At 40.4% G+C, this 25,589-nt stretch overlaps 1 protein-coding gene across 1 annotated transcript in view; it reads right to left on the bottom strand.

Annotated features, from left to right (window-relative positions):
* The window catches only part of LOC121388460, a 111,449-nt gene that overhangs the window by 15,276 nt on the left and 70,584 nt on the right, over positions 1–25,589 (bottom strand). The window contains exon 6 of the mRNA XM_041519800.1: positions 8,417–8,485. Coding sequence (XP_041375734.1) covers positions 8,417–8,485 — 69 coding nt within the window. The remainder of the gene's footprint in view (positions 1–8,416; positions 8,486–25,589) is intronic.

Raw genomic sequence — 25,589 nt, 5'->3', positions numbered from 1 at the left:
TGGGTCCACCGAGGAGGTTCGATCCTACGACCAAAGCACCTAAGGTGAGCGCTCTACCAACTGAGCTAGTTCCTGGCTCACTCACATTAAATATTTTACAGTTTACGCTTTTAAAACATTTTAAAATGTTAAAATACTGACCTGCACTGGTGATTTAAAAAAAATAAAAATAAACATTTTTGATCCTGTGTTTATTATCTCTGTGGAGTTTACAAGATAGTTTATTATCTAGATTTTTTGCTTTGAAAAGAAAAAAATATATATTCATGATGAGTTAAATACAGACGGACAAATAAAGGTCAAAGATTGAGCTACTGTCAGTTACAATTTGCTACAATCAGCCGTTTGTTACACCCACGGTAATACATCAAACATGAAAACAGGCCATTATGTACTCTTAAGGGTGACTTTTTCAACAAATGATCAATATTAACTTTAAAACTTTTCACAGAATGAAGGAAATTGAATCATGAGGTAATTATCTTCAGAGAAAACCACTGATGTTTTAGCTGGAAGTTCAAAAGACTTTGATATATTTTCCAATTAGTCAGTGGATGCATGCAATGGCCCACGTGTGTACACACATGATTATAATTTAAAAAAACTCTCTTTTTTTTAAATCTTTATTATAGCAAGAGATGATGATGATGATGAGCTAGGTTAAATATGACTGCTTACAGTAATTGTTGACATCCAATAGCCGATGATTAATAAATCAATGTGCTCTAGTGATGTTGTTAAACAAAGCAAACTTCTCTGTATCTGGCTTACAGTAATTGGTGTCTACCACCAAATCAAATCCCATAGATGGCAATATTAACATATGTGGCTAAAGCTGAGTTACTTGGATACTGCCTTGGAGAAGATAAAGTTTTATCTCAAATTAGGCCCAGAGCTTAAATTAAGAAGTTGAAAAAACACAATAATAATAAAGACAAACAGTGCAAGATACCAACAGAATACATAATTATTGTTTCATGACAATCTTTGTCACATACAAAACATGTTTCAAATTCAGAGGAGGGGGCAGTTATTAAGTCAACTTTTAATTGAGAAAGGGCAATGCATACATGCATTCTAGCTACACCAGTTTCATATTCGAGGAAAGGGAAGAGGGGAGTGCTTCCAACACGTATCAATATAACTGTTTGTGTAATGTTATTTTAAATGATGTGTAGTTTCTGCTTAAATTAGCTACGGATTCTTGGCAAATCAAGTGTCAGCACATATGGGCCTACAATTTCCATATCATCGACTTATTTAATTACGTAATTATTATTTAAAATATTGATTAATTTCAAGTGGAGATCATTATCCAAATATATTATTATAAATTATATTGAAAATATGTCACAGTGATCCAAATATATGCAAGCTCTCGGTTTATTCTTTACTTTATTTTCCTGCTTAATGTTCAAACACACTGTCCTGGGTACAAACCTCAGCTATTTGGGTTGTCTGTCCAAGACAGTGGGTTAGGTGTTAGTTGTTAGTGAGGTTGAAGAGGGTGTATTGGCTTTGCACCTATCCACTGAGTCATTAGACTCACTCTGGGTGGGGGTCAGTCCTGGGATGTGAATCCAGTACCTACCAGCCTTAAGTCTAATGGTTTAACAACTACACCGTGGTTAAATGATATTTATGGACCATTTCTGACTTGAACAGGACTTGTATACATAGAACCACCATAAAGAAAATCTATTCAATAAGCTAATGACCACAAATATTCTATAATATCTTTATTCTATTTTGAGATTTTTCTTTCAGAAAACTTGGCTAATTCTAATACATCAGAAAAAAGACAGAATATTTAACTTTATTTATACACCACAACAGCTCAATATGTGTTCACAGTTTGTTACCATTTTTTTCTATTTTTAGTAAATTGGATTATATGACAGCAGCACAACCGAACCAAATTAATTATTTCTGTTTTCTCAAAGCTATCGTGTTTCAGGCAATGTTTAGAATCTAAACCATCATCAATTTTTAACATTCATTGCAGGAAAACAGTGGAAATATTTTTTCAGGTATCACAAACATTGATCGGATCATAACAAGGTTCTTTTGTGTTGATTTCTTTTAGTTGTCAGGAGCATTATACAAAAGACACAGCACAGAAAAACAGCGTTCACCAACAGAGACAAAAATAATCAATGGTTTAAGCCAATTACCACCATATAATGATTGTGGGAAAAACATTTTAGGTAAAAAATTGTGATGAAATTTAGATATATCATATTTCACATCCCACAAGGTTAGAATCGAAAATGAAAGAAATGGCAGCGGATAGTTGGTCAAATAGTTGTAATTTCTAAGAAATGGAATATTAAAAGAAAAACATTTAACACAAATCAAAACAAAGAGATGTTGTTTAGTAACACCACTGACGAGATTTTCATTACAAAAGGTGAATTTGTGTCTAGGAAATATTTTATGAATCCGGTAATAATTAATGGCAGGAAAGTCATTTATCAATGATTGTGATACAGAAAATAGTATTGCTTATCAACAGATGATACAAATGGTCACCATGCAATAAATCAGTTCACACTAGAGATAGTGATCAATTGAATGATAACATCTTCCAACAAAACTGACATAAACTGCATATCAAGCAACTGTGGGTCTTTGGTGTTCTTATGTACACAATATAATTATGAAGAAATATATGATAAATATTCCTTGTGAACAAGCTTAGACCCACCACAGCCCACCCACTCACACAACATACATTTCATATCATTTATACTTATTTTCATTCTTGTATCCAATTAAGGTTCAGGGGGCAAGACGTAGCCCAGTGGTAAAGCACTCGCTTGATGAGCAGTCAGTTTGGGATCGATCCCCCTCAGTGGGCCCATTGGACTATTTCTCGCTCCAGACAGTGCTCCACAATTGGTGTAACAAAGGCTGTGGTGTGTACTATCCTGTCTGTGGGATGATGCATATAAAAGATTCCTTGCTGCTAGAGTAGCCCATGAAGTGGCGACAGCAGGTTTCCTCTTTCTATATTTGTGTGGTCTGCCACCATATAACCATAAATAAAATGTGTTGAGTGCATTGTTAAATAAACCATTTCCTTCCTTTCTTCTAATTAAGATTCAAGCACACTGTCCTGGGCACACACCTCAGCTATCTGGGCTGTCTGTCCAGGACGGTGGGTTAGTTGTTAGTTGTTTGTGAGAGAGCAGTCAGTATAGTGGTCTTACACCAACCCATTGAGTTGTTAAAATTCACTCTGTGTGGAGCCTGTACTGGGGCCAGAGCCTGTACTGGGGCCGGAGTCTGTACTGGGGCCGGAGCCTGTACTGGGGCCGGAGCCTGTACTGGGGCCAGAGCCTGTACTGGGGCCGGAGTCTGTACTGGGGCCGGAATCTATACTGGGGCCAGAGCCTGTAATGGGATGTGAACCCAGTATCTACCAGCCTCTAGTCTAATGGATTAGCCACTATACCACCAATGTTTGTACAATACACAGTGTGAACACAGTACCATGTATTTAATCTCTCTCTAAGAAAAATGGGATGTCTACATTGTTGTAAACAGTTCAAAGATGTTTACACTAGCAATATTCATTGTCACAGAAAATGTATAAGAAAATCAATTCTTGCACCCTGAACCAGTTTCACTTCCCAGAATGCCTTGTAGAACAAATGAAGATCATTATATATTCTTCAAAAAAAATAGGGGAACTCTAATAAGAATTTACAATTGCCAAAATTGTAAGGTATATTAGCTGTGGGGAATGGTTATATGATAATAGTGAATTAATTGGGCAAACATTACAACCGGTAGTTCAGTATTACAGTAGGTTTTCTGACCACCAAAGATCTTAAAGGACGATTGGGGTCAAAAGTGAAATTTGAAAGTTAATGGGTTTTTATCAGTAAATCGAAAATTCAAACAATAAAAATGACTAAAAACAAAACATTGTAAACTGACGGCAAGTGCGTTCTGTATTGTGATTGGTTAATTACATTATTTTCCGGGATCAAATAGACAATAACACCCGGAAAGCTAATGACGTCATTAAAGGTGATGTCATTATCAATTGGAACAGGCGAAGTTGACGATTCAAGGGTCTACAGTTAGATTGTAGCCAGGTATTTTTTTCAAGAAATACCAAATATACAGTCAGTTCTGTAGAAAAATGATTCAGTTTACAATGGACATAACCATATGGAGATTTTAGATTTGCAAGTGTTATTGTCTATTTGATGCCCGCAAATGTTTAATTTTTTACCTCAGGCTAACGCCTTCGGTCAAACATGACATTTCCAGGATCAAATAGACAATAACACCCGCAAATCTAAAAACTCCATATGGTTATCTCCTAAATAACAACTGTATGATCAAAAGAATGAAAAAGATTGACAGAAATAATGTTCCACAGTGATTAATTGACCTTCCTGGAAATTGTCAAAATCGAGAATGACACCCCACGCACATGTACGGGGCAACTGCATGATGCACATGCAAACTATGGAATGTGTTTTGGTGTGTTGATAAACAGACCTGAACGTTCTTTACTAGGATGTCTGTGGTCAAAACATATGTTTGGTCTAATGTTGATATTAACATTAATATTTCAAGTTCCCCTACTTTTTTTGAAGAGTATATGAGTGTGAGTGCTATACTGAATTTATGGATCAGGTTTGGAAATTATATTATTCCCCAAATGAAAGGTGTGATAAATCATTTATTATTCACAAACTGTAATTTACTCAAAAGCATTAAGTATATTTGTATTCACCATGTAATCAGTGTTGGCCATATCCAATCACCATCCCAACCAAATCAAAGGCCATGGTATGTGCTGTCTTGTCTATTGGAAATTACATATAAAAGATCCCCTGCTGGTAATGGAAAAATCTAACAGCTTTTCTCTAAGACTATATGTCAGAATTATCAAATGTTTGACATCCAATAGCCAATGATTAATAAATCAATGTGCTCTAGTGGTGTCGTTAATCAAAACAAACTTTAAATTTAACTTTCATATCAAATCAGGTCAGTTACTGGGTACACATTCCAGTACCAGAGTTTCCGGTGGTGGCGGGTAGGGTGGGTTGTAAAAGAGAAATTTCCTGTGGCACCAGCTCCCACCCATGGAGAGTTTCAGTGACTCAAAGGGAAAGTGTATTGTGTGTCCATGATAGTGTGCTTAAACCTTAATTGGCTATAGCCATGAAAATCATGTTGAAAATAACAATAAAAAAACCAAGAAGTGTCTCAGAACATGTTTTAATGGCTCTTTTACTCCACAGATAATCTGTCTACCTCAGTTCCATTTTACAACACAGGATATTGCTGTGCTAGATTTGATTTTACAACACAGGATATTGCTGTGCTGGATTTTATTTCATTTAGGTTTGTGGACCACACAAACATAATCAATTATGATGTCAATGCTTTAGTAGGTTGGCAAAATAAAACAGAAAAAAGAAGAGGATTATTCTGGCACATGAAAAAAGAACACCTCCCTAGAGGCCTATATTAAGTGATTTGAGAGCTCACAAGTTAAACTGAATATTTACCGTAGATATTTACGTTTTATGTTACACCTCTGTAGTTACTCCACAACTAAAAGAAAAAAAAAAAAAAAAAAAAACAACCCATTTCAGCTTGTTTTATTTCTCATGAAGTCTTTTTACAGTGCTTCATTGATGATTTTTAAATTCCAAATGTATAGACATCTTTTAAATGGTGAATGTTTGTTTTCTTTAAGTTATTAATCATTGCCTGTTGGATGTCCAAGGTTTGGTCATTTTGACCTGTGGTTTCAGACAAAACCCACTATTCTTTTCCATTAGCAGCAAGATATCTTTAATATGCACTTTCCCCACAGACAGGACAGCACATTCCACAACCTTTGATATACCAGCTGTAGGGCATTGACTGAGACAGCAAAGCAAAGCCCAGTTAGAGTATGGGTCCATTGACATGATTCAGTCCTGGGATACCGGCACCTGAGGAAAGCACTCTGCCGACAGCTAGATCATACCACTCTGGGATACCGGCACCCGAGGAGAGCACTCTGCCGACAGCTATATCATACCACTCTGGGATACCGGCACCCGAGGAGAGCACTCTGCCGACAGCTAGATCATACCACTCTGGGATACCGGCACCCGAGGAGAGCACTCTGCCGACAGCTAGATCATACCACTCTGGGATACCGGCACCCGAGGAGAGCACTCTGCCGACAGCTAGATCATACCACTCTGGGATACCGGCACCCGAGGAGAGCACTCTGCCGACAGCTAGATCATACCACTCTGGGATACCGGCACCTGAGGAGAGCACTCTGCCGACAGCTAGATCATACCACTCTGGGATACCGGCACCTGAGGAGAGCACTCTGCCGACAGCTAGATCATACCACTCTGGGATACCGGCACCTGAGGAGAGCACTCTGCCGACAGCTAGATCATACCACTCTGGGATACCGGCACCTGAGGAGAGCACTCTGCCGACAGCTAGATCATACCACTCTGGGATACCGGCACCCGAGGAGAGCACTCTGCCGACAGCTATATCATACCACTCTGGGATACCGGCACCTGAGGAGAGCACTCTGCCGACAGCTAGATCATACCACTCTGGGATACCGGCACCTGAGGAGAGCACTCTGCCGACAGCTATATCATACCACTCTGGGATACCGGCACCTGAGGAGAGCACTCTGCCGACAGCTAGATCATACCACTCTGGGATACCGGCACCTGAGGAGAGCACTCTGCCGACAGCTATATCATACCACTCTGGGATACCGGCACCTGAGGAGAGCACTCTGCCGACAGCTAGATCATACCACTCTGGGATACCGGCACCTGAGGAGAGCACTCTGCCGACAGCTATATCATACCACTCTGGGATACCGGCACCTGAGGAGAGCACTCTGCCGACAGCTATATCATACCACTCTGGGATACCGGCACCTGAGGAGAGCACTCTGCCGACAGCTATATCATACCACTCTGGGATACCGGCACCTGAGGAGAGCACTCTGCCGACAGCTAGATCATACCACTCTGGGATACCGGCACCTGAGGAGAGCACTCTGCCGACAGCTAGATCATACCACTCTGGGATACCGGCACCTGAGGAGAGCACTCTGCCGACAGCTATATCATACCACTCTGGGATACCGGCACCTGAGGAGAGCACTCTGCTGACAGCTATATCATACCACTCTGGGATACCGGCACCTGAGGAGAGCACTCTGCCGACAGCTAGATCATACCACTCTGGGATACCGGCACCTGAGGAGAGCACTCTGCCGACAGCTAGATCATACCACTCTGGGATACCGGCACCTGAGGAGAGCACTCTGCCGACAGCTAGATCATACCACTCTGGGATACCGGCACCTGAGGAGAGCACTCTGCCGACAGCTATATCATACCACTCTGGGATACCGGCACCCGAGGAGAGCACTCTGCTGACAGCTAGATCATACCACTCTGGGATACCGGCACCTGAGGAGAGCACTCTGCTGACAGCTAGATCATACCACTCTGGGATACCGGCACCTGAGGAGAGCACTCTGCCGACAGCTATATCATACCACTCTGGGATACCGGCACCTGAGGAGAGCACTCTGCCGACAGCTAGATCATACCACTCTGGGATACCGGCACCTGAGGAGAGCACTCTGCTGACAGCTAGATCATACCACTCTGGGATACCGCCACCTGAATACTGAATATTTAATTATGGTGAAAAAAAGTTTTAAAATAAATGGAAAAATAATTGTAAATAAAAATGTCCAGAGTGTGTTAATGAATAAAGCATTTCTTCCTTTCTTCGTTCCAAACATGAAGCAGTCATGTGCTTTGCCTATAAGATGGCCTTCCACATCTTTCCCGACTTGTCTGAAAGAGGACTGCCACTCTCAAGACATGTCATGTGCTTTGCCTATAAGATGGCCTTCCACATCTTTCCTGACTTGTCTGAAAGAGGACTGCCACTCTCAAGACATGTCATGTGCTTTGCCTATAAGATGGCCTTCCACATCTTTCCTGACTTGTCTGAAAGAGGACTGCCACTCTCAAGACATGTCATGTGCTTTGCCTATAAGATGGCCTTCCACATCTTTCCTGACTTGTCTGAAAGAGGACTGCCACTCTCAAGACATGTCATGTGCTTTGTCTATAAGATGGCCTTCCACATCTTTCCCGACTTGTCTGAAAGAGGACTGCCACTCTCAAGACTAATTCGACAAATTTAAACTTGTACAAGATAGAACACAGTAGACATACACCTGTGTAGACAGTACCGGCAATCTATCTCATGTTTTCTCTTGAAGTCACCTGTGTTTAGTAACAATCCTGTAAACAGACACACACAAGTGTTTATTTCTATGTGTTTTTTTGTTTTTTTGTGTATGGAATAATAGAATGATATTTACCCCAGTTGTCCGAATGTGATGTTTTCTTGAAAATGTCTGTCATCGTTTCTAGCATCACTTCCAGTATCACTGAAACATTACAAAACAAACATGTAATAATAAATAAAGAGAATATTTGGGTGCATCCCATTGTGCCTACATCCCACTTTGCCTACAGCCCAGTTTGCTTACACTGGGTCTGTAGGCAGATTGGGACTTTAAAATGCACCCCCACAGTATAGTGCTATGGTCCTGTATTAAAAGAGAAGACGGATCTACAGGGAACTGGATGAGCACCTTGTCCGTCTCAAAGATCACCTAATGACCGGCAGGAAAACCCCAATGCAGTACTTGGATGCCGTTGGACATTTGATCAAGCTAAACTGAAATAGTGTGAACATTGATCTGTGGGAACTGTGTGAACTGCTATAACATTGAACATAATATAATCAACTAACCTGTGAAAACTGAAAAAGTGAAATAAAATAAAATAAAGAAATGTATAGAACATGTTTGCTTCTGTTTTGTTTATCAGTCTTCAGTATTGGACCAGACTATTACATATAGGCAGGTGATACGGGTAGAACATCATAATCACTAAAGCAATTAATCCCCAATTAAGGACCCTAATTATGTTGTTATAAGCTGTAGGCAAAATAGGATGTAGGCAAAATAGGATGGGTTTTTTGGTCAAATATGGTTTATATTTCATCTTGTGAAGTCTGTAATTTCACATTACATGAGCTGTGTTTGTGTGAAAGTGTGATACCAAATTACTGATTTCATGAGATAAGATATTAATCATATTTGACAGAATTTAAAAAAAATACATAACTTCCATCACTTTTAAGATACGAAACTGAATTTTCACGATACTAAAGTTTTCAAGGTCTTAATTTGAATTTGCAAGATAATAACTTAATTTGTTTTAGATACATCTACTAATGGCAATCAAACCATTCTGTGGGTGGCCCTAATGGGCTTCTGAAGACTGAGTTAACACCAGGCTCATTCTTATAAAACCATTACAGTCTACACCCAATACTCTAACAGAGTCTGAGACTTTAACGTCATGGCAACACTATAAAAACTGTGTATGTCATTGGAGATCTGAATCTAGACTCTAAAGTTTTATGAACATGGGACCTCTATACTTCAGAATAAATTGCATTTGCTTGAGAACTTGTTACAATATGTTGCCATGTGACTCGTGAGTCATCAAAAGCAGTGACTTCACGAGTACCAGAAGACTGTGGACATACGAAGCCTCTCTGGCAGGATTCACACGAGATGTTAAAACAAGACGCAGTATTTCAGACAGATTATAAAGCAATCTGTTAGCACACTGACCATCTTGAGGTTATTGACAAAATGATTAGCATCTCTGTCAGTTTGTCACGTACGTCATCAAAATTGAAATCAGAGACGTAGGTGAATGGAAGGCATTTCGGACAGGAAACAATGTGGTGCTTGCTGTGACACAAATGATGAACAACTATATATAGTGAGGATATGTAGATGATGTGTATTACTAAATCAAATCACATAGATGACAACCCCTGCAATTGCCCATGGCAATCAGGAATGCAGTGAAGATTGCCATGGGTTTTTTTTAATTCTCTTTTCTTTCTTTTTTGCTATGAACTATATTTAATATTTTTGCCAAAGATATTTTCTTAATTGTAGGGGTTGAGATGACAATATTAACATTTATTATATAACATTTAGTGAAATATCATAATATATTAATGAAATGAAAGTGTTATCAGTCACTCAGTGACGATAACACATTTCAGAGTGAAAATTTCACTATTTCACTCTAAAATGTGTTATCGTCACTGTAGAAAGTGTTATATTCACTGTAAGAAAGCCAGAACTATTTTGTTGCTGGCATTTTAAAAATAAAGGTAAATTGCCAAAAGTTATACAATAAATAGAAAATTTGATGTTTTTTGTCAAATATGACTTATATCTCATGAAGTGAAGTTTGCAATCTTATCACACTTGTCATGCAAGCACGTCTCGTGAGATATGATTGCACGTCTCGTGAGATATGATTGCACGTCTCGTGAGATATGATTGCACGTCTCGTGAGATATGATTGCAAACTTCACTTCATTAGATATAAATCATATTTGACAAAAACCATGAAATATCCTCTATACATGTATATGTGACATTTCAATCAATATATAGCTACACCATGGATACATTTTTTTGTTTTGTTATATATACTACCACCTCTCACACTTAAACTAAATGTTTTAAAATGGGGGGTTAAACTTCTATTCCATGGAATAAAATATCTTACCTACCATAAATGCTTTTGATGCCCTGTGATATAAAATGGATCTCCATATAGCAGAGACACATTAACAAAAGAATAATAAAATATAATTTAATATGATAAACTAATCAAGAAAATAAATGTCAAATTCCATAAGCATACTACATTCGTCAATATGGTTAATTATGGCTATTTTATTTCTAATATATTGACCAATATTTATACAAACTGCACATAAAAGTAGAATATTTTCATTATTCCCTCCCCCTCCCCATTTTTTTATTTCTTTTTATGTTAAGCCAAACTGGAATTATTAATTAACAAAAATTACTTAAATGTTTTAGCTGGAATGGGGCAGATACTAAAGTGTTAAGGTTGGGTTTTTTTTAAACATAAAAACGTCTGACTGAATATTGTAAGATTTCATTAACAAACATTTCTTTCATTTTCCATAATCATATAGCAAGAGTGTTCAGTATTCTGGGTTAACAAGCAGCCTGATCATACGAGCACGACCGTTTCAGCGTTGAATCATGGAGGAGCAGAGTAATTCCCATCTGTGCGATCATACAGCCAATAGCAATCATGATAATGTCATTGATCACGCACAAGACATGGTCCGAAAATATCCAAATATAGCACCGCAGATGCCAATCTCAAAATTACCCTTATCTTAAGGCAGTATTCTAATGCAGCTTTTTTCTTTCACTCATATAAATGTCAAAGTAATTTTAATTAAAAAAAAATATTGTTTTTAAAAACCCCACCAGAAAACCCTTTAAAGCAAAAATGTTACTTGGTTATTATTTTTCATGATTTATAGGTAGGGATAATCATGCTGTTAGCCAACTAAAGTTATTGGTAATATTTCTACAAAAAAAGTGGATAAAATCTGTAAATTTAAATTGAATAATAACAAATATCTGACTGATTAAAATTTCAAACCGAATTATATACAATATCAACACTGAATGGTTTTAAATTAAATAGCAGGTGTGATGGGTCAAAACTGGTGGAAGGAAGGAAGGAATGTTTTATTTAATGACGTTCTCAACACATTTTAATTAAGGTTATATGGCATCAAACATATGGTTAAGGACCACACAGATAATGAGAGAGGAAACCCGCCGTCTCCACTTCATGGGCTACTTTTCTGATTAACAGCAAGGGAGCTTTAATATGCAGCATCCCACAGACAGGATAGTACATACCATGGATTTTGTTATACCAGTTGTGGAGCACTGGCTGGATAGAGAAATAGCCGAATGGGCCCACCGATGAGGATTGATTCCAGACCGACCGTGTTTCAGGTGAGTGCTTTACCACTGGACTACATTCTGCGCCACTCCAACGAGTCTATCATGACTGGTATATATCAAAGGCTGTGGTATGGTATGTACTGTCCTGTCTTTGGGAAAGTACATATAAAATTTCCTTTGCTGCTTTTTCAGTAGAAGTAAACTATATGGTGGCAGTGAGTTTCCTCTCTCTCTCTCTCTCTCTCTCTCTCTCTCTCTCTCTCTCTCTCTCTCTCTCTCTCTCTCTCTCTCTCTCTCTCTCTCTCTCTCTCTCTCTCTCTCTCTCTCTCTGTCTGTCTCTGTCTCTGTCTGTCTCTGTCTCGCTCTGTCTCTCTCTCTCTCTGTCTCTCTCTCTCTCTGTTTCTCTTGCTGTCTTTCTCTCTCTCTCTCTCTCTGTATCTCTGTCTGTCTCCCTCTCTCTCTCCCTCTCTCTCTCTGTCTCTCTCTCCGTCTCTCTGTCTGTCTCTCTGTCTGTCTCCGTCCCTTGTCTCCCTCTCTCTTACTCACTCATTTACTTTATCTCTCTCTCTGCCTTTCTCTCTCTCTCTCTCTATTCCTTGTCTCTCTATCCCTCGTCTCCCTCTCTCTCTCTCTCTCCCCTCTCTCTCGCTCTGTTTCTCTGTCTGTCTCTCTGTCCCTCGTCTCTCTCTCTCTGTTTCTCTGTCTGTCTCTCATCTCCCTCCCTCTCTCCCCTCTCTCTCTCTCTCTGTTTCTCTGTCTGTCTCTCTGTCCCTCGTCTCCCTCCCTCTCTGTTTCTCTGTCTGTCTCTCTATCCCTTGTCTCCCTTTCTCTCTCCCTCTCTTCCCTCTCTCTCTCTGTTTCTCTGTCTGTCCCTCTGTCCCTCATCTCCCTCCCTCTCTCCCCTCTCTCTCTCTCTCTGTTTCTCTGTCTGTCTCTCTGTCCCTCGTCTCCCTCCCTCTCTCTCTCTCTCTGTTTCTCTGTCTGTCTCTCTATCTCTTGTCTCCCTTTCTCTCTCCCTCTCTTCCCTCTCTCTCTCTGTTTCTCTGTCTGTCTCTCTGTCCCTCATCTCCCTCCCTCTCTCCCCTCTCTCTCTCTCTCTGTTTCTCTGTCTGTCTCTCTGTCCCTCGTCTCCCTCCCTCTCTCTCTCTCTCTGTTTCTCTGTCTGTCTCTCTATCCCTTGTCTCCCTTTCTCTCTCCCTCTCTTCCCTCTCTCTCTGTTTCTCTGTCTGTCCCTCTGTCCCTCATCTCCCTCCCTCTCTCTCTCTCTCTCTCTCTCTCTCTCTCTCTCTCTCTCTCTCTCTCTCTCTCTCTCTCTCTCTCTCTCTCTCTCTCTCTCTCTCTCTCTCTCTCTCTCTCTCTCTCTCTCTCTCCCCCTCTCTCTCCCCCTCTCTCTCTTGATCAAGTGTTAATTTATAACCATGTTGAATACTAATCATACTATAAATCAGGGATAAACTTGACGCACAAATTAACTTCTGCTCAGCTGATAGCTCTCTTGTGTTTTAGATGCAAATTTGAACAAAAACAAAAAACAAACAATCACCAGATTAATCTGGTTCAGAGTACCCCACAGTTTCAGAAAGTTATACGGTTTCATTAACACATATTTCTCTTTCTTTGCTCTTTAAAACAAGCCCTTCTATGAGTCTGCCCACAACATGTGTGTGGTTAACACAAAGTGACAAGTCGAGCAGTGACAGGAAGCAATCAATAAGCAATTTCTCTCAAATACTTGGGTCCCGGCTTTGCCGCCTTGGAGCAGATTCTTTATTAGTTCCTCAAGAGATTGCTCAACAATCAGCCGACGGCACCTGCATGGGATGTGCAGCACAAGACGACAACAATAACGGTATTTTTAGTACAACTCCTACAGTACTCAACAAGTGAAGAATTAGTTATGTAATACCATCGCCAAGGGGCATAACTCCAGCTTCTCAATTAATAAACAGGACAGATATAGCTCCCACTGTATTCAAGAAGTGAAGAATTAGTTATACATGTACTATCTCCAAGGGGCACAACTCCAGCTTCTCAATTAATAAACAGGACAGATATAGCTCCCACTGTATTCAAGAAGTGAAGAATTAGTTATACATGTACTATCTCCAAGGGGCACAACTCCAGCTTCTCAATTAATAAACAGGACAGATATAGCTCCCACTGTATTCAAGAAGTGAAGAATTAGTTATACATGTACTATCTCCAAGGGGCACAACTCCAGCTTCTCAATTAATAAACAGGACAGATATAGCTCCCACTGTATTCAAGAAGTGAAGAATTAGTTATACATGTACTATCTCCAAGGGGCACAACTCCAGCTTCTCAATTAATAAACAGGACAGATATAGCTCCTATTGTATTCAAGAAGTGAAGAATTAGTTATACATGTAATATCTCCGAGGGGCACAACTTCAAGCTCACAATTAATAAACAGGACAGATACAGCTTCTGTATTGAGGAACTGAAGAAGTAGTTGTGTAATGTCATCACCAAGGGGCAAAACTTGTAACTACAGTCTCACAATTGATAAACAGGACGGATACAGCTTCTGCATTGAGGAACTGAAGAAGTAGTTGTGTAATGTCATCACCAAGGGGCAAAACTTGTAACTACAGCCTCACAATTGATAAACAGGACGGATACAGCTTCTGCTTTGAGGAACTGAAGAAGTAGTTGTGTAATGTCGTCACCAAGGGGCACAACTTGTAACTACAGTCTCACAATTGATAAACAGGACGGATACAGCTTCTGCTTTGAGGAACTGAAGAAGTAGTTGTGTAATGTCGTCACCAAGGGGCACAACTTGTAACTACAGCCTCACAATTGATAAACAGGACGGATACAGCTTCTGCATTGAGGAACTGAAGAAGTAGTTGTGTAATGTCATCACCAAGGGGCAAAACTTGTAACTACAGCCTCACAATTGATAAACAGGACGGATACAGCTTCTGCTTTGAGGAACTGAAGAAGTAGTTGTGTAATGTCGTCACCAAGGGGCACAACTTGTAACTACAGCCTCACAATTGATAAACAGGACGGATACAGCTTCTGTATTGAGGAACTGAAGAAGTAGTTGTGTAATGTCGTCACCAAGGGGCACAACTTGTAACTACAGTCTCACAATTGATAAACAGGACGGATACAGCTTCTGTATTGAGGAACTGAAGAAGTAGTTGTGTAATGTCATCACCAACCTGCATTGTGCTGAATCAGACTCACTGACATTTAACAATGGGGGCGGGATGGAACCCACAACCTGCATTGTGCTGAATCAGACTCACTGACATTTAGCTATGGGGGTGGGATGGAACCCACAACCTGCATTGTGCTGAATCAGACTCACTGACATTTAACAATGGGGGCGGGATGGAACCCACAACCTGCATTGTGCTGAATCAGACTCACTGACATTTAGCTATGGGGGCAGGATGGAACCCACAACCTGCATTGTGCTGAATCAGACTCACTGACATTTAACAATGGGGGCGGGATGGAACCCACAACCTGCATTGTGCTGAATCAGACTCACTGACATTTAGCTATGGGGGCAGGATGGAACCCACAACCTGCATTGTGCTGAATCAGACTCACTGACATTTAACAATGGGGGCGGGATGGAACCCACAACCTGCATTGTGCTGAATCAGACTCACTGACATTTAGCTATGGGGGTGGGATGGAACCCACAACCTGCATTGTGCTGAATCAGACTCACTGACATTTAACAATGGGGGCGGGATGGAACCCACAACCTGCATTGTGCTGAATCAGACTCACTGACATTTAGCTATGGGGGCGGGATGAAACCCACAACCTGCATTGTGCTGAATCAGACTCACTGACATTTAGCAATGGGGGTGGGATGAAACCCACAACCTGCATTGTGCTGAATCAGACTCACTGACATTTAGCAATGGGGGTGGGATGAAACCCACAACCTGCATTGTGCTGAATCAGACTCACTGACATTTAGCTATGGGGGTGGGATGAAACCCACAACCTGCATTGTGCTGAATCAGACTCACTGACATTTAGCAATGGGGGTGGGATGAAACCCACAACCTGCATTGTGCTGAATCAGACTCACTGACATTTAGCTATGGGGGTGGGATGAAACCCACAACCTGCATTGTGCTGAATCAGACTCACTGACATTTAGCTATGGGGGTGGGATGAAACCAAGTGGTAAAGTGCTGGCTTGATGTGCAGTCGAACCCCGTCGGTGGGCCCATCGGCCTATTTCTAATTCCAGTCCGAGCACCACAGCTGGTATGTCAAAGGTCGTGGTATGTGTTATTCTGTCTGTGGGATGGTGCACATAAACCTTTGGTAGAAGCTTTCCTTTCTAAGACTATACTGTAAATTATAAAATATTAGCAATCTTAAAATTTAGCGAAATCCAAATAACTTACATATTAGTGACCGAACTTTAGCAAGGTCGTTATATCAGAAATTAAAACATGAATCAACTTAAGTTGTGTGGGATCAGCTGAAATAATGTTTTTGACGAACTTTGACATTATGCAGCTTACGGACATCTTGAATATAATAGAAAAGTACTGTAATGTGCCTGCTAAATAACTATTGTTGTTTGTTATCCTTTTGGTTTATTCAATAGTATGTAACCATTGTTGTGCCTTCAGTTAATCACAGACAAAACAATCGCACAAAAGGTTTTCAGAATAGTTTGTTGTATGTCTCTTTAAATTTAATGTCATTAAATATTAGTGTCTTGTATGACCTCGCTAAATTCGCTAACATTTATGCTTGCTCACATTTCCTGATTTACAGTATGTGAAAATTACGAAATGTTTGACATGCAATAACTGAAGATTAATAAATCATATGCTCTAGTGGTGTCGTTAAACAAAACAAACTTTAACAATGACACACAGTCTTGTAGAAAGTAGTACACACTATAAACATCTAATTCTAAAATGATAATCTAGAAATTCTTGCTTCTAACTGTCATCTATGACATAAACTCAGGGCTGAATTAAGTGAGCACCTTGTAATGATTTGGTGAGTTCCCACACTAACACATTTATTTTATCACAGTGAAAATTAACGTACTCGCCTGAGGCATGGTCAGTCGAGTATCAATCCACAGCAGTGGGCCTACTGGACTATTTCTTGTTCCAATCTATGTTGTGTAACACGTGTAACAAAAGCCATGGTAAGTACTATCTTGTTGGTAGGATGGTTCATATAAAAGACCCCTTGCTGCTAATAAAAAATAGTAGTCCTTGAAGTGGCAGCAGTGGGTTTCCTTTCCAATGATCTGTGTGGTCCTTAGCTATAATTTGATTGTTATTAAAATACATTTGCTATTATATTATAATTCAATAATTGTCGCCATTATATTGTATGTCTATAGGAGAGGGCCTAGTAAGTTGGCAAACTGTGTCCAATCCTTTTGTTGTTTATGTAATAAAATATGTTTCAATCAAACCATGTTTTCAGTCTGATGCCATAATAACTGAACTGAAATGTGGTCATAATTATAGAAGTAATATGGTACCTATAAATAAAAATATGCTGAGAACATTGTTAAATAAAACATTTCTTTCTTTCTATTGTGGGGAATCTTTTTCTATCAAGTATATCTGAATCAACCAGAGAAATCTAGAGGGATTGAGCTATACATCCCTCTTCATTATTAAAACATGAAACCCACCAAACACAGTAAAGTACAGAAAACAGCCGACCACACATGGCTTATTAGGCAATCAATAGCTGTGCCCTGATTACACGACTATTACAGTAAACAAACGTTCCGCCTGCTTTACAACACACAAAACATCTTACCAGCCCACGGACATGATTATTGAACCACGACAAAAAACACTTCCCAATTTGCAATAATTGCTTAAAGGTGTGTTTAAAATGAACAATTTGCAAAAACGATTTGTAGCATTCAGTCCAGTTGGATTGTTGAATGATTAACTCATTATGATTGTAATGACTGTTCAACAAGTACGTAAAGCAATTTGTTTTTTTAAATACATGCCTCCCCCTTGTAACATTCTGTAACCTTAAAACCACTTCCCCCTGTTAAATTATGCAAAGTTCATGAATAGCACCCACCCACCTTACACTTTCACTGTCATAAGTTATAACATAATTGGATTTGTTGTTTAATTTAAGTTGGTTTGGTTTGGTGACAATGATAGCAAATCATTTGTTAAATAACAAAATTGCAATGACTGTGTTTTAATTTGAAATTAGTGACAATATACCAGCTACTATTGTGCTTGAAACATGTGCAGGGTCCTAAAAACATTTGTTTGTTTTATTTAATGACACCACTAGAGCACATTAATTTATTAATCATTGGCTATTGGATGTCGAACATTTAATAATTTTGACATATAGTCTTACAGAGGAAACCCACTACATTTTTCCATTAGTAGCAAGGGACCATCCCACAGACAGGATAGGCCTAGCACATACCACAGCCTTTGATATACCAGTCATGGTGTACTGGTTGGAACGAGAAATAGCCCAATGGGCCCATGCAAAGTTCTACTGAACATAAGATGACAATTTTTGAGCGGAACCAAAGTAGTCAAAGATGTTTTCCATTGTGTCTGAAATAAGCAGCTTAGCCTCAATATGTCATCACATGTACACAAGCATTTTATATGCATCTTAGTTGAATATAATAAGCACAGAAATAAATTCATGAACAAAAATGAAAATTTTCCTGAAGCCGTAATGTGAGAACACACGTCAGTGGTATTTAGAATTAGCTTTGTCATGTAAATGTGATGGAAAATAACAACTTTGATTATGTGGTTCCATTACACAATTAGCTTGGCAATAAACCAGTGTTGTGAAACCAGAAAATGATCCGTGTATTGATTGTGGTTAATGAACCTCTGGTGTATTTCAATGGTAATCTTAGCACGATTATATAACAGTGACAGGTAGCATTGATTGCAGGTAATCATATTTCATATCAGTCAGTTTCGTGGGGTTTTAGTGGTGTGTTGTTGTTGTTTTCATTTGCGTTGCGTTGCGTTGCGTTGCGTTGCGTTGCGTTGCCCTGCCCTGCCCTGCCCTGCCCTGCCCTGCCCTGCCCTGCCCTGCCCTGCTTTGCATGCCTTCCTTTTCTTTGCCTTGTTTTTTTTTGCCTTGCCTTGTATGTTTTGCTTTGCTTTGCTTTTCTTTTCTTCTTATTTTTTTCTTTGCTTTGTTTTGTTGTTTGTTTGTTTATTTGTATGTGCTTATATTAATATTGGAAACTGTTGGAGTTTTATCATCGATCATTGTCCATAATAGGTTTGCACCAGTGTATCCACTTTCATTATACAATCAGTTCAAATTGTATGAAGATAAGAAGGATATGACTGAAATTAGAACCATGCACCTATATTGTCGTGTTTCCAAAAATAAAGCCTGTTGGGCTATTTCTCGCTCCAGCCAGTGCACCACAACTGGTACATTAAAGGCCGTGGTATGTGCTATCCTGTCTGTGGGATGGTGCATATAAAAGATCCCTTGCTGCTAATCGAAAAGAGTAGCCCATGAAGTGGCGACAGCGGGTTTCCTCCCTCAATAGCTGTGTGTTCTTTAACCATATGTCTGACACCATATAACCGTAAATAAAATGAGTTGAGTGTGTTGTTAAATAAACAATTTTCTTAATTTCCAAGAATAGACTCTTTATGTCACTTATTTTCACCTTACCACCTATTCAATATGATTGTCTTCTTTGCGTACAAGTGAAAACATCCCAAACCCCAGCATACTTGCATCACTTCCATTATCTAAACATTATCTAAATAATTAGTTAATATTTCCAGCGACAATCGATTATCAACGTTTATAATAAATCATCATGTCAGTAGAGCCTAACCAATCACTATATAACTGATCACCGGACGATCGCTAGTTAATATCCACCTAACGTTCAGACATATGTTCTTATATTCAGGTATGAAAAGTGGCTCGCCTTGTTTTAGGTTAGGGCTTTTTTACTTCACAAATGGAGCTATGTTAATGTAATAATGATACGTGTCCTTAGGTGCAAGTAAAAACTAACTTTTGTTGTTTAGAATTTATAGTTTGGCAGAAACCGAGCCAAACATGAAACTTTAAAGTTGAACTCAACGTAATCCCTATTTATCATATAATATCTTACATTTTCAGTGCAATCAAAGTACCGGTATGTGATATTTTTCATATCACATATTTTAAGAATTTGATAACTTTGCAAATTAGATGTAAATTAATTGAAGTCACGGCACTAGGTTTATTGACATTTAAGCAAAAGCATTGGTTGGAATGAGAAAAACCAATCAGCTGAATGGATCCACCGAGGTGGTTCGATCCTGCGACGCAAACACCTCAAGCAAGCACTCACTCAACTGACTGAACTACATCCCACCCCCTGACTGAACTACATCCCACCCCCTGACTGAGCTACATCCCGCCCCCTGACTGAACTGCATCCCGCCCCCTGACTGAACTGCATCCCGCCCCCTGACTGAACTACATCCCGCCCCCTGACTGAGCTACATCCCGCCCCCTGACTGAGCTACATCCCGCCCCCTGACTGAGCTACATCCCGCCCCCTGACTGAGCTACATCCCGCCCCCTGACTGAACTACATCCCACCCCCTGACTATAATGAATGCAAATATCCTAACTTCACAGCATACATCTATTCAACTGACTGAACTACATCCTACCCACTGACTATAATGAATGCAAATATCCTAACTTCACAGCATACATCTATTCAACTGACTGAACTACATCCCACCCCCTGACTATAATGAATGCAAATATCCTAACTTCACAGCATACATCTATTCAACTGACTGAACTACATCCCACCCCCTGACTGAACTACATCCCGCCCCCTCACTGAACTACATCCCGCCCCCTGACTGAACTACATCCCACCCCCTGACTATAATGAATGCAAATATCCTAACTTCACAGCATACATCTATTCAACTGACTGAACTACATCCCACCCCCTGACTATAATGAATGCAAATATCCTAACTTCACAGCATACATCTATTCAACTGACTGAACTACATCCCACCCCCTGACTGAACTACATCCCGCCCCCTGACTGAACTACATCCCACCCCCTGACTTAACTACATCCCGCCCCCTGACTGAACTACATCCCGCCCCCTGACTGAACTACATCCCGCCCCCTGACTGAACTACATCCCGCCCCCTGACTGAGCTACATCCCGCCCCCTGACTGAGCTACATCCCGCCCCCTGACTGAGCTACATCCCGCCCCCTGACTGAACTACATCCCGCCCCCTGACTGAACTACATCCCGCCCCCTGACTGAACTACATCCCGCCCCCTGACTGAACTACATCCCGCCCCTGACTGAACTACATCCCGCCCCCTGACTGAACTACATCCCGCCCCCTGACTGAACTACATCCCACCCCCTGACTATAATGAATGCAAATATCCTAACTTCACAGCATACATCTATTCAACTGACTGAACTACATCCCACCCCATGACTGAACTACATCCCGCCCCCTGACTGAACTACATCCCGCCCCCTGACTGAACTACATCCCACCCCCTGACTATAATGAATGCAAATATCCTAACTTCACAGCATACATCTATTCAACTGACTGAACTACATTCCACCCCCTGGCTATAATGAATGCAAATATCCTAACTTCACAGCACATTGATTTATTAATGATCGTCTGTTGGATGTCAAACATTTGGTAATTCTAACATATAGTCTTAGAGAGGAAACGATATCATTAGAGCACATTGATTTATTAATGATCGTCTGTTGGATGTCAAACATTTGGTAATTCTGACATATAGTCTTAGAGAGGAAACGATATCATTAGAGCACATTGATTTATTAATGATCGTCTGTTGGATGTCAAACATTTGGTAATTCTGACATATAGTCTTAGAGAGGAAACGATATCATTAGAGCACATTGATTTATTAATGATCGTCTGTTGGATGTCAAACATTTGGTAATTCTGACATATAGTCTTAGAGAGGAAACGATATCATTAGAGCACATTGATTTATTAATGATCGTCTGTTGGATGTCAAACATTTGGTAATTCTGACATATAGTCTTAGAGAGGAAACGATATCATTAGAGCACATTGATTTATTAATGATCGTCTGTTGGATGTCAAACATTTGGTAATTCTGACATATAGTCTTAGAGAGGGAACCAAATAAATTTTTCCATTAGTAGCAAGAGAGGTTTTATATGCACCATCCCACAAACAGGATAGCACATACCTTGGTCTTTGATATACGAGATGTGGTGCACTGGCTGAAGAAATAGCCTAATGGAGACCACCAACGGGGATTCATCTTGAACCAACCGCACTTTACCACTGGGCTATATATCCTGTTCCCGGGCTGGAGAAATAACCTAATGGGGTCACCAACGGGGATCGATCTTGAACCGACTGCACTTTACCACTGGGCTATATATCCTGTTCCCGGGCTGGAGAAATAACCTAATGGGGTCACCAACGGGGATCGATCTTGAACCGACCGCACTTTACCACTGGGCTATATATCCTGTTCCCGGGCTGGAGAAATAACCTAATGGGGTCACCAACGGGGATTCATCTTGAACCGACCACACTTTACCACTGGGCTATATATCCTGTTCCCGGGCTGGAGAAATAACCTAATGGGGTCACCAACGGGGATTCATCTTGAACCAACCGCACTTTACCACTGGGCTATATATCCTGTTCCCGGGCTGGAGAAATAACCTAATGGGGTCACCAACGGGGATTCATCTTGAACCGACCGCACTTTACCACTGGGCTATATATTCTGTTCCCGGGCTGGAGAAATAACCTAATGGGGTCACCAACGGGGATCGATCTTGAACCGACCACACTTTACCTGGGCTGTCTGTCCAAGACAGTGGGTTAGTTGTTAGTGGTTAGTGAGAGAGAAGAGGGTCTGTCCCGGGCTGTCTGTCCATGACAGTGGGTTAGTTGTTAGTGGTTAGTGAGAGAGAAGAGGGTCTGTCCCGGGCTGTCTGTCCATGACAGTGGGTTAGTTGTTAGTGGTTAGTGAGAGAGAAGAGGGTCTGTCCCGGGCTGTCTGTCCATGACAGTGGGTTAGTTGTTAGTGGTTAGTGAGAGAGAAGAGGGTCTGTCCCGGGCTGTCTGTCCATGACAGTGGGTTAGTTGTTAGTGGTTAGTGAGAGAGAAGAGGGTCCGTCCCAGGCTGTCTGTCCAGGACAGTGGGTTAGTTGTTAGTGGTTAGTGAGAGAGAAGAAGGTCTGTCCCGGGCTGTCTGTCCATGACAGTGGGTTAGTTGTTAGTGGTTAGTGAGAGAGAAGAGGGTCCGTCCCAGGCTGTCTGTCCAGGACAGTGGGTTAGTTGTTAGTGGTTAGTGAGAGAGAAGAGGGTCCCGGGCTGTCTGTCCAGACAGTGGGTTAGTTGTTAGTGGTTAGTGAGAGAGAAGAGGGTCCTGGGCTGTCTGTCCAGGACAGTGGGTTAGTTGGTTAGTGGGAGAGAAGAGGGTGTTGTGGTCTTACACCTACCCACTGAGTCGTTAAAACTCGCTCTGGGTGGGAGCCGGTGCTGGGATACGAACCCAGTACCTGCACACCTTAAGTCTTAAGTCTAACCATTACACCATGTAGGTAAGTATTGCCTTGTCTAGCTCTACAATATATCAACAAACTTGATTTTTAATCAACTAGAAATTGATGTTTTATTTGTAATGTGGACCCATGTTTAATTAGCCCATGAGGTATTAAATAAAATATAAATGCCACAGCTAGACAGAGTTAATCTTCACATCCTGTGTGTACCTGGATAAAACGGTGGAGTTAATTAATGTCTCCTTCTAGAACTTGCTATTCTCACACGGTAGCAACAAGAAATAGATATACTCGGTACTGTGGACACTGTCTAAACTGGATTCATTGGAGTCTGATGGAATTTGCTGGTATAAAGACATTGCTGGATTAAACAAGTTTCAGCCAATCTATTGTCATTGCCATTGGATGGGACTTTGAGATCATGTGCTGGTTTATACAGAAAGTTGAATTACACAGATGCTGGTTTGGGCAGATCCCACTGTATTTCCACAATTAGATGGTTATGTTGAAGTTACTACAGTGTAACCTCTCAAAACCGGACCCTCTATAAACCAGAATTCCCTAAAAACCGGACGTTTTTCATGGTCCTTCTTTAAATATCTGTGCAGAAGAGAACCTCTCTAAAATGGATACCTCTTAAAACCGGACTTTATACTTGGTCCCAAGGGTGTCCAATATAGAGGGGTTTCACTGTACATGTTATTTACCATGTACTTTGACATGCAAGAAAAATGTTAGTCTTTTTTTTAGTTTAACGATACCGTTATCTGGGGCTCATTGATTTACTAATTATCAGTCATTGGATGTCAAACATTTGGTAATTCTGACACGTAATCTTGAGAGGAAACCCACTACAATTTTTCCATTAGCAGCAAGGGATCTTTTTATATGATATTTCACACAGGCAGGACAGCACATACCATGGTATTTAATTCCAAACCCATTATAATTAAAATCAGACAACTAATTTAGACAAGCAGTATAGTTTGATGCTGCTGCTGCTGGTAATAGTGATGAGGATAATACTGATGGTGGTGGTGGTGGTGGTGGTGGTGGTGGTGGTGGTGGTGGTGGTGGTGGTGGTGGTGGTGGTGGTGGTGGTGGTGGTGGTGGTGGTGGTGGTGGTGGTGGTGGTGGTGGTGGTGGTGATGGTGATGGTGATGGTGATGGTGGTGGTGGTGGTGGTGGTGGTGGTGGTGGTGGTGGTGGTGATGGTGATGGTTGTGATGGTGGTGGTGGTGGTGGTGGTGGTGGTGGTGGTGGTGGTGGTGATGGTGGTGGTGGTGGTGGTGGTGGTGGTGGTGGTGGTGGTGGTGGTGGTGGTGGTGGTGGTGATGGTGGTGGTGGTGGTGGTGGTGGTGGTGATGGTGGTGGTGGTGGTGATGGTGATGGTTGTGATGGTGGTAGTGGTTGAATTGGTGATGATGATGGTGATGATGACAGCAATGATGACAAAACATTTTCATATATTATTTTATTTTTAAAATGATAATTTAATTTATTTTGAAGACTGTATGTGGTGATTGTAATTTGTTTTAAAGACTGATGTCGAAGATGATGATAATGGTGATTACAAAACTTTTTTTTTCATTTTTTTTTTCTTTAAACAAAAGAGAAGATAATTAAATTTATTTTTAAAACAATAAGACTGTGCTCTCAGTGGTGTAGTGGTTAAGCTATCAGACTGGTAGGTACTGAGTTTGCATCCCAGTACTGGCTCTGATCATACTTTTTTTTCATCAGTGTTTATAATGATGATGGTGATCATCATAATGATGATGACATTTTTAATGATATAAATAAAAGTATACTTTTTTTTTCATTTTAAAGAGACAGACCCTAGTTTTTAAACACAACACATTTTTCACTAATAAAGACATTTTTTTATATGAGATATTACTTGCATTTTATTGTTTATTGTTTTTGCATATCCAAAGTATTTCATGTCATCCTGTTGTTTATAATACCATGAAATGATTCTAAATGTACACATACCTCTGAGAAGTAACAGTTAAGGAGACCAGCTAGATCTGGTCT

Source organism: Gigantopelta aegis, chromosome 14, assembly GCF_016097555.1.
Source record: "Gigantopelta aegis isolate Gae_Host chromosome 14, Gae_host_genome, whole genome shotgun sequence".
NCBI classification, from domain to species: Eukaryota; Metazoa; Mollusca; class Gastropoda; order Neomphalida; family Peltospiridae; genus Gigantopelta; species Gigantopelta aegis.
The sequence above is the reverse complement of the archived record's forward strand: the minus strand, read 5'-3'. Positions and strand labels throughout refer to the sequence as shown.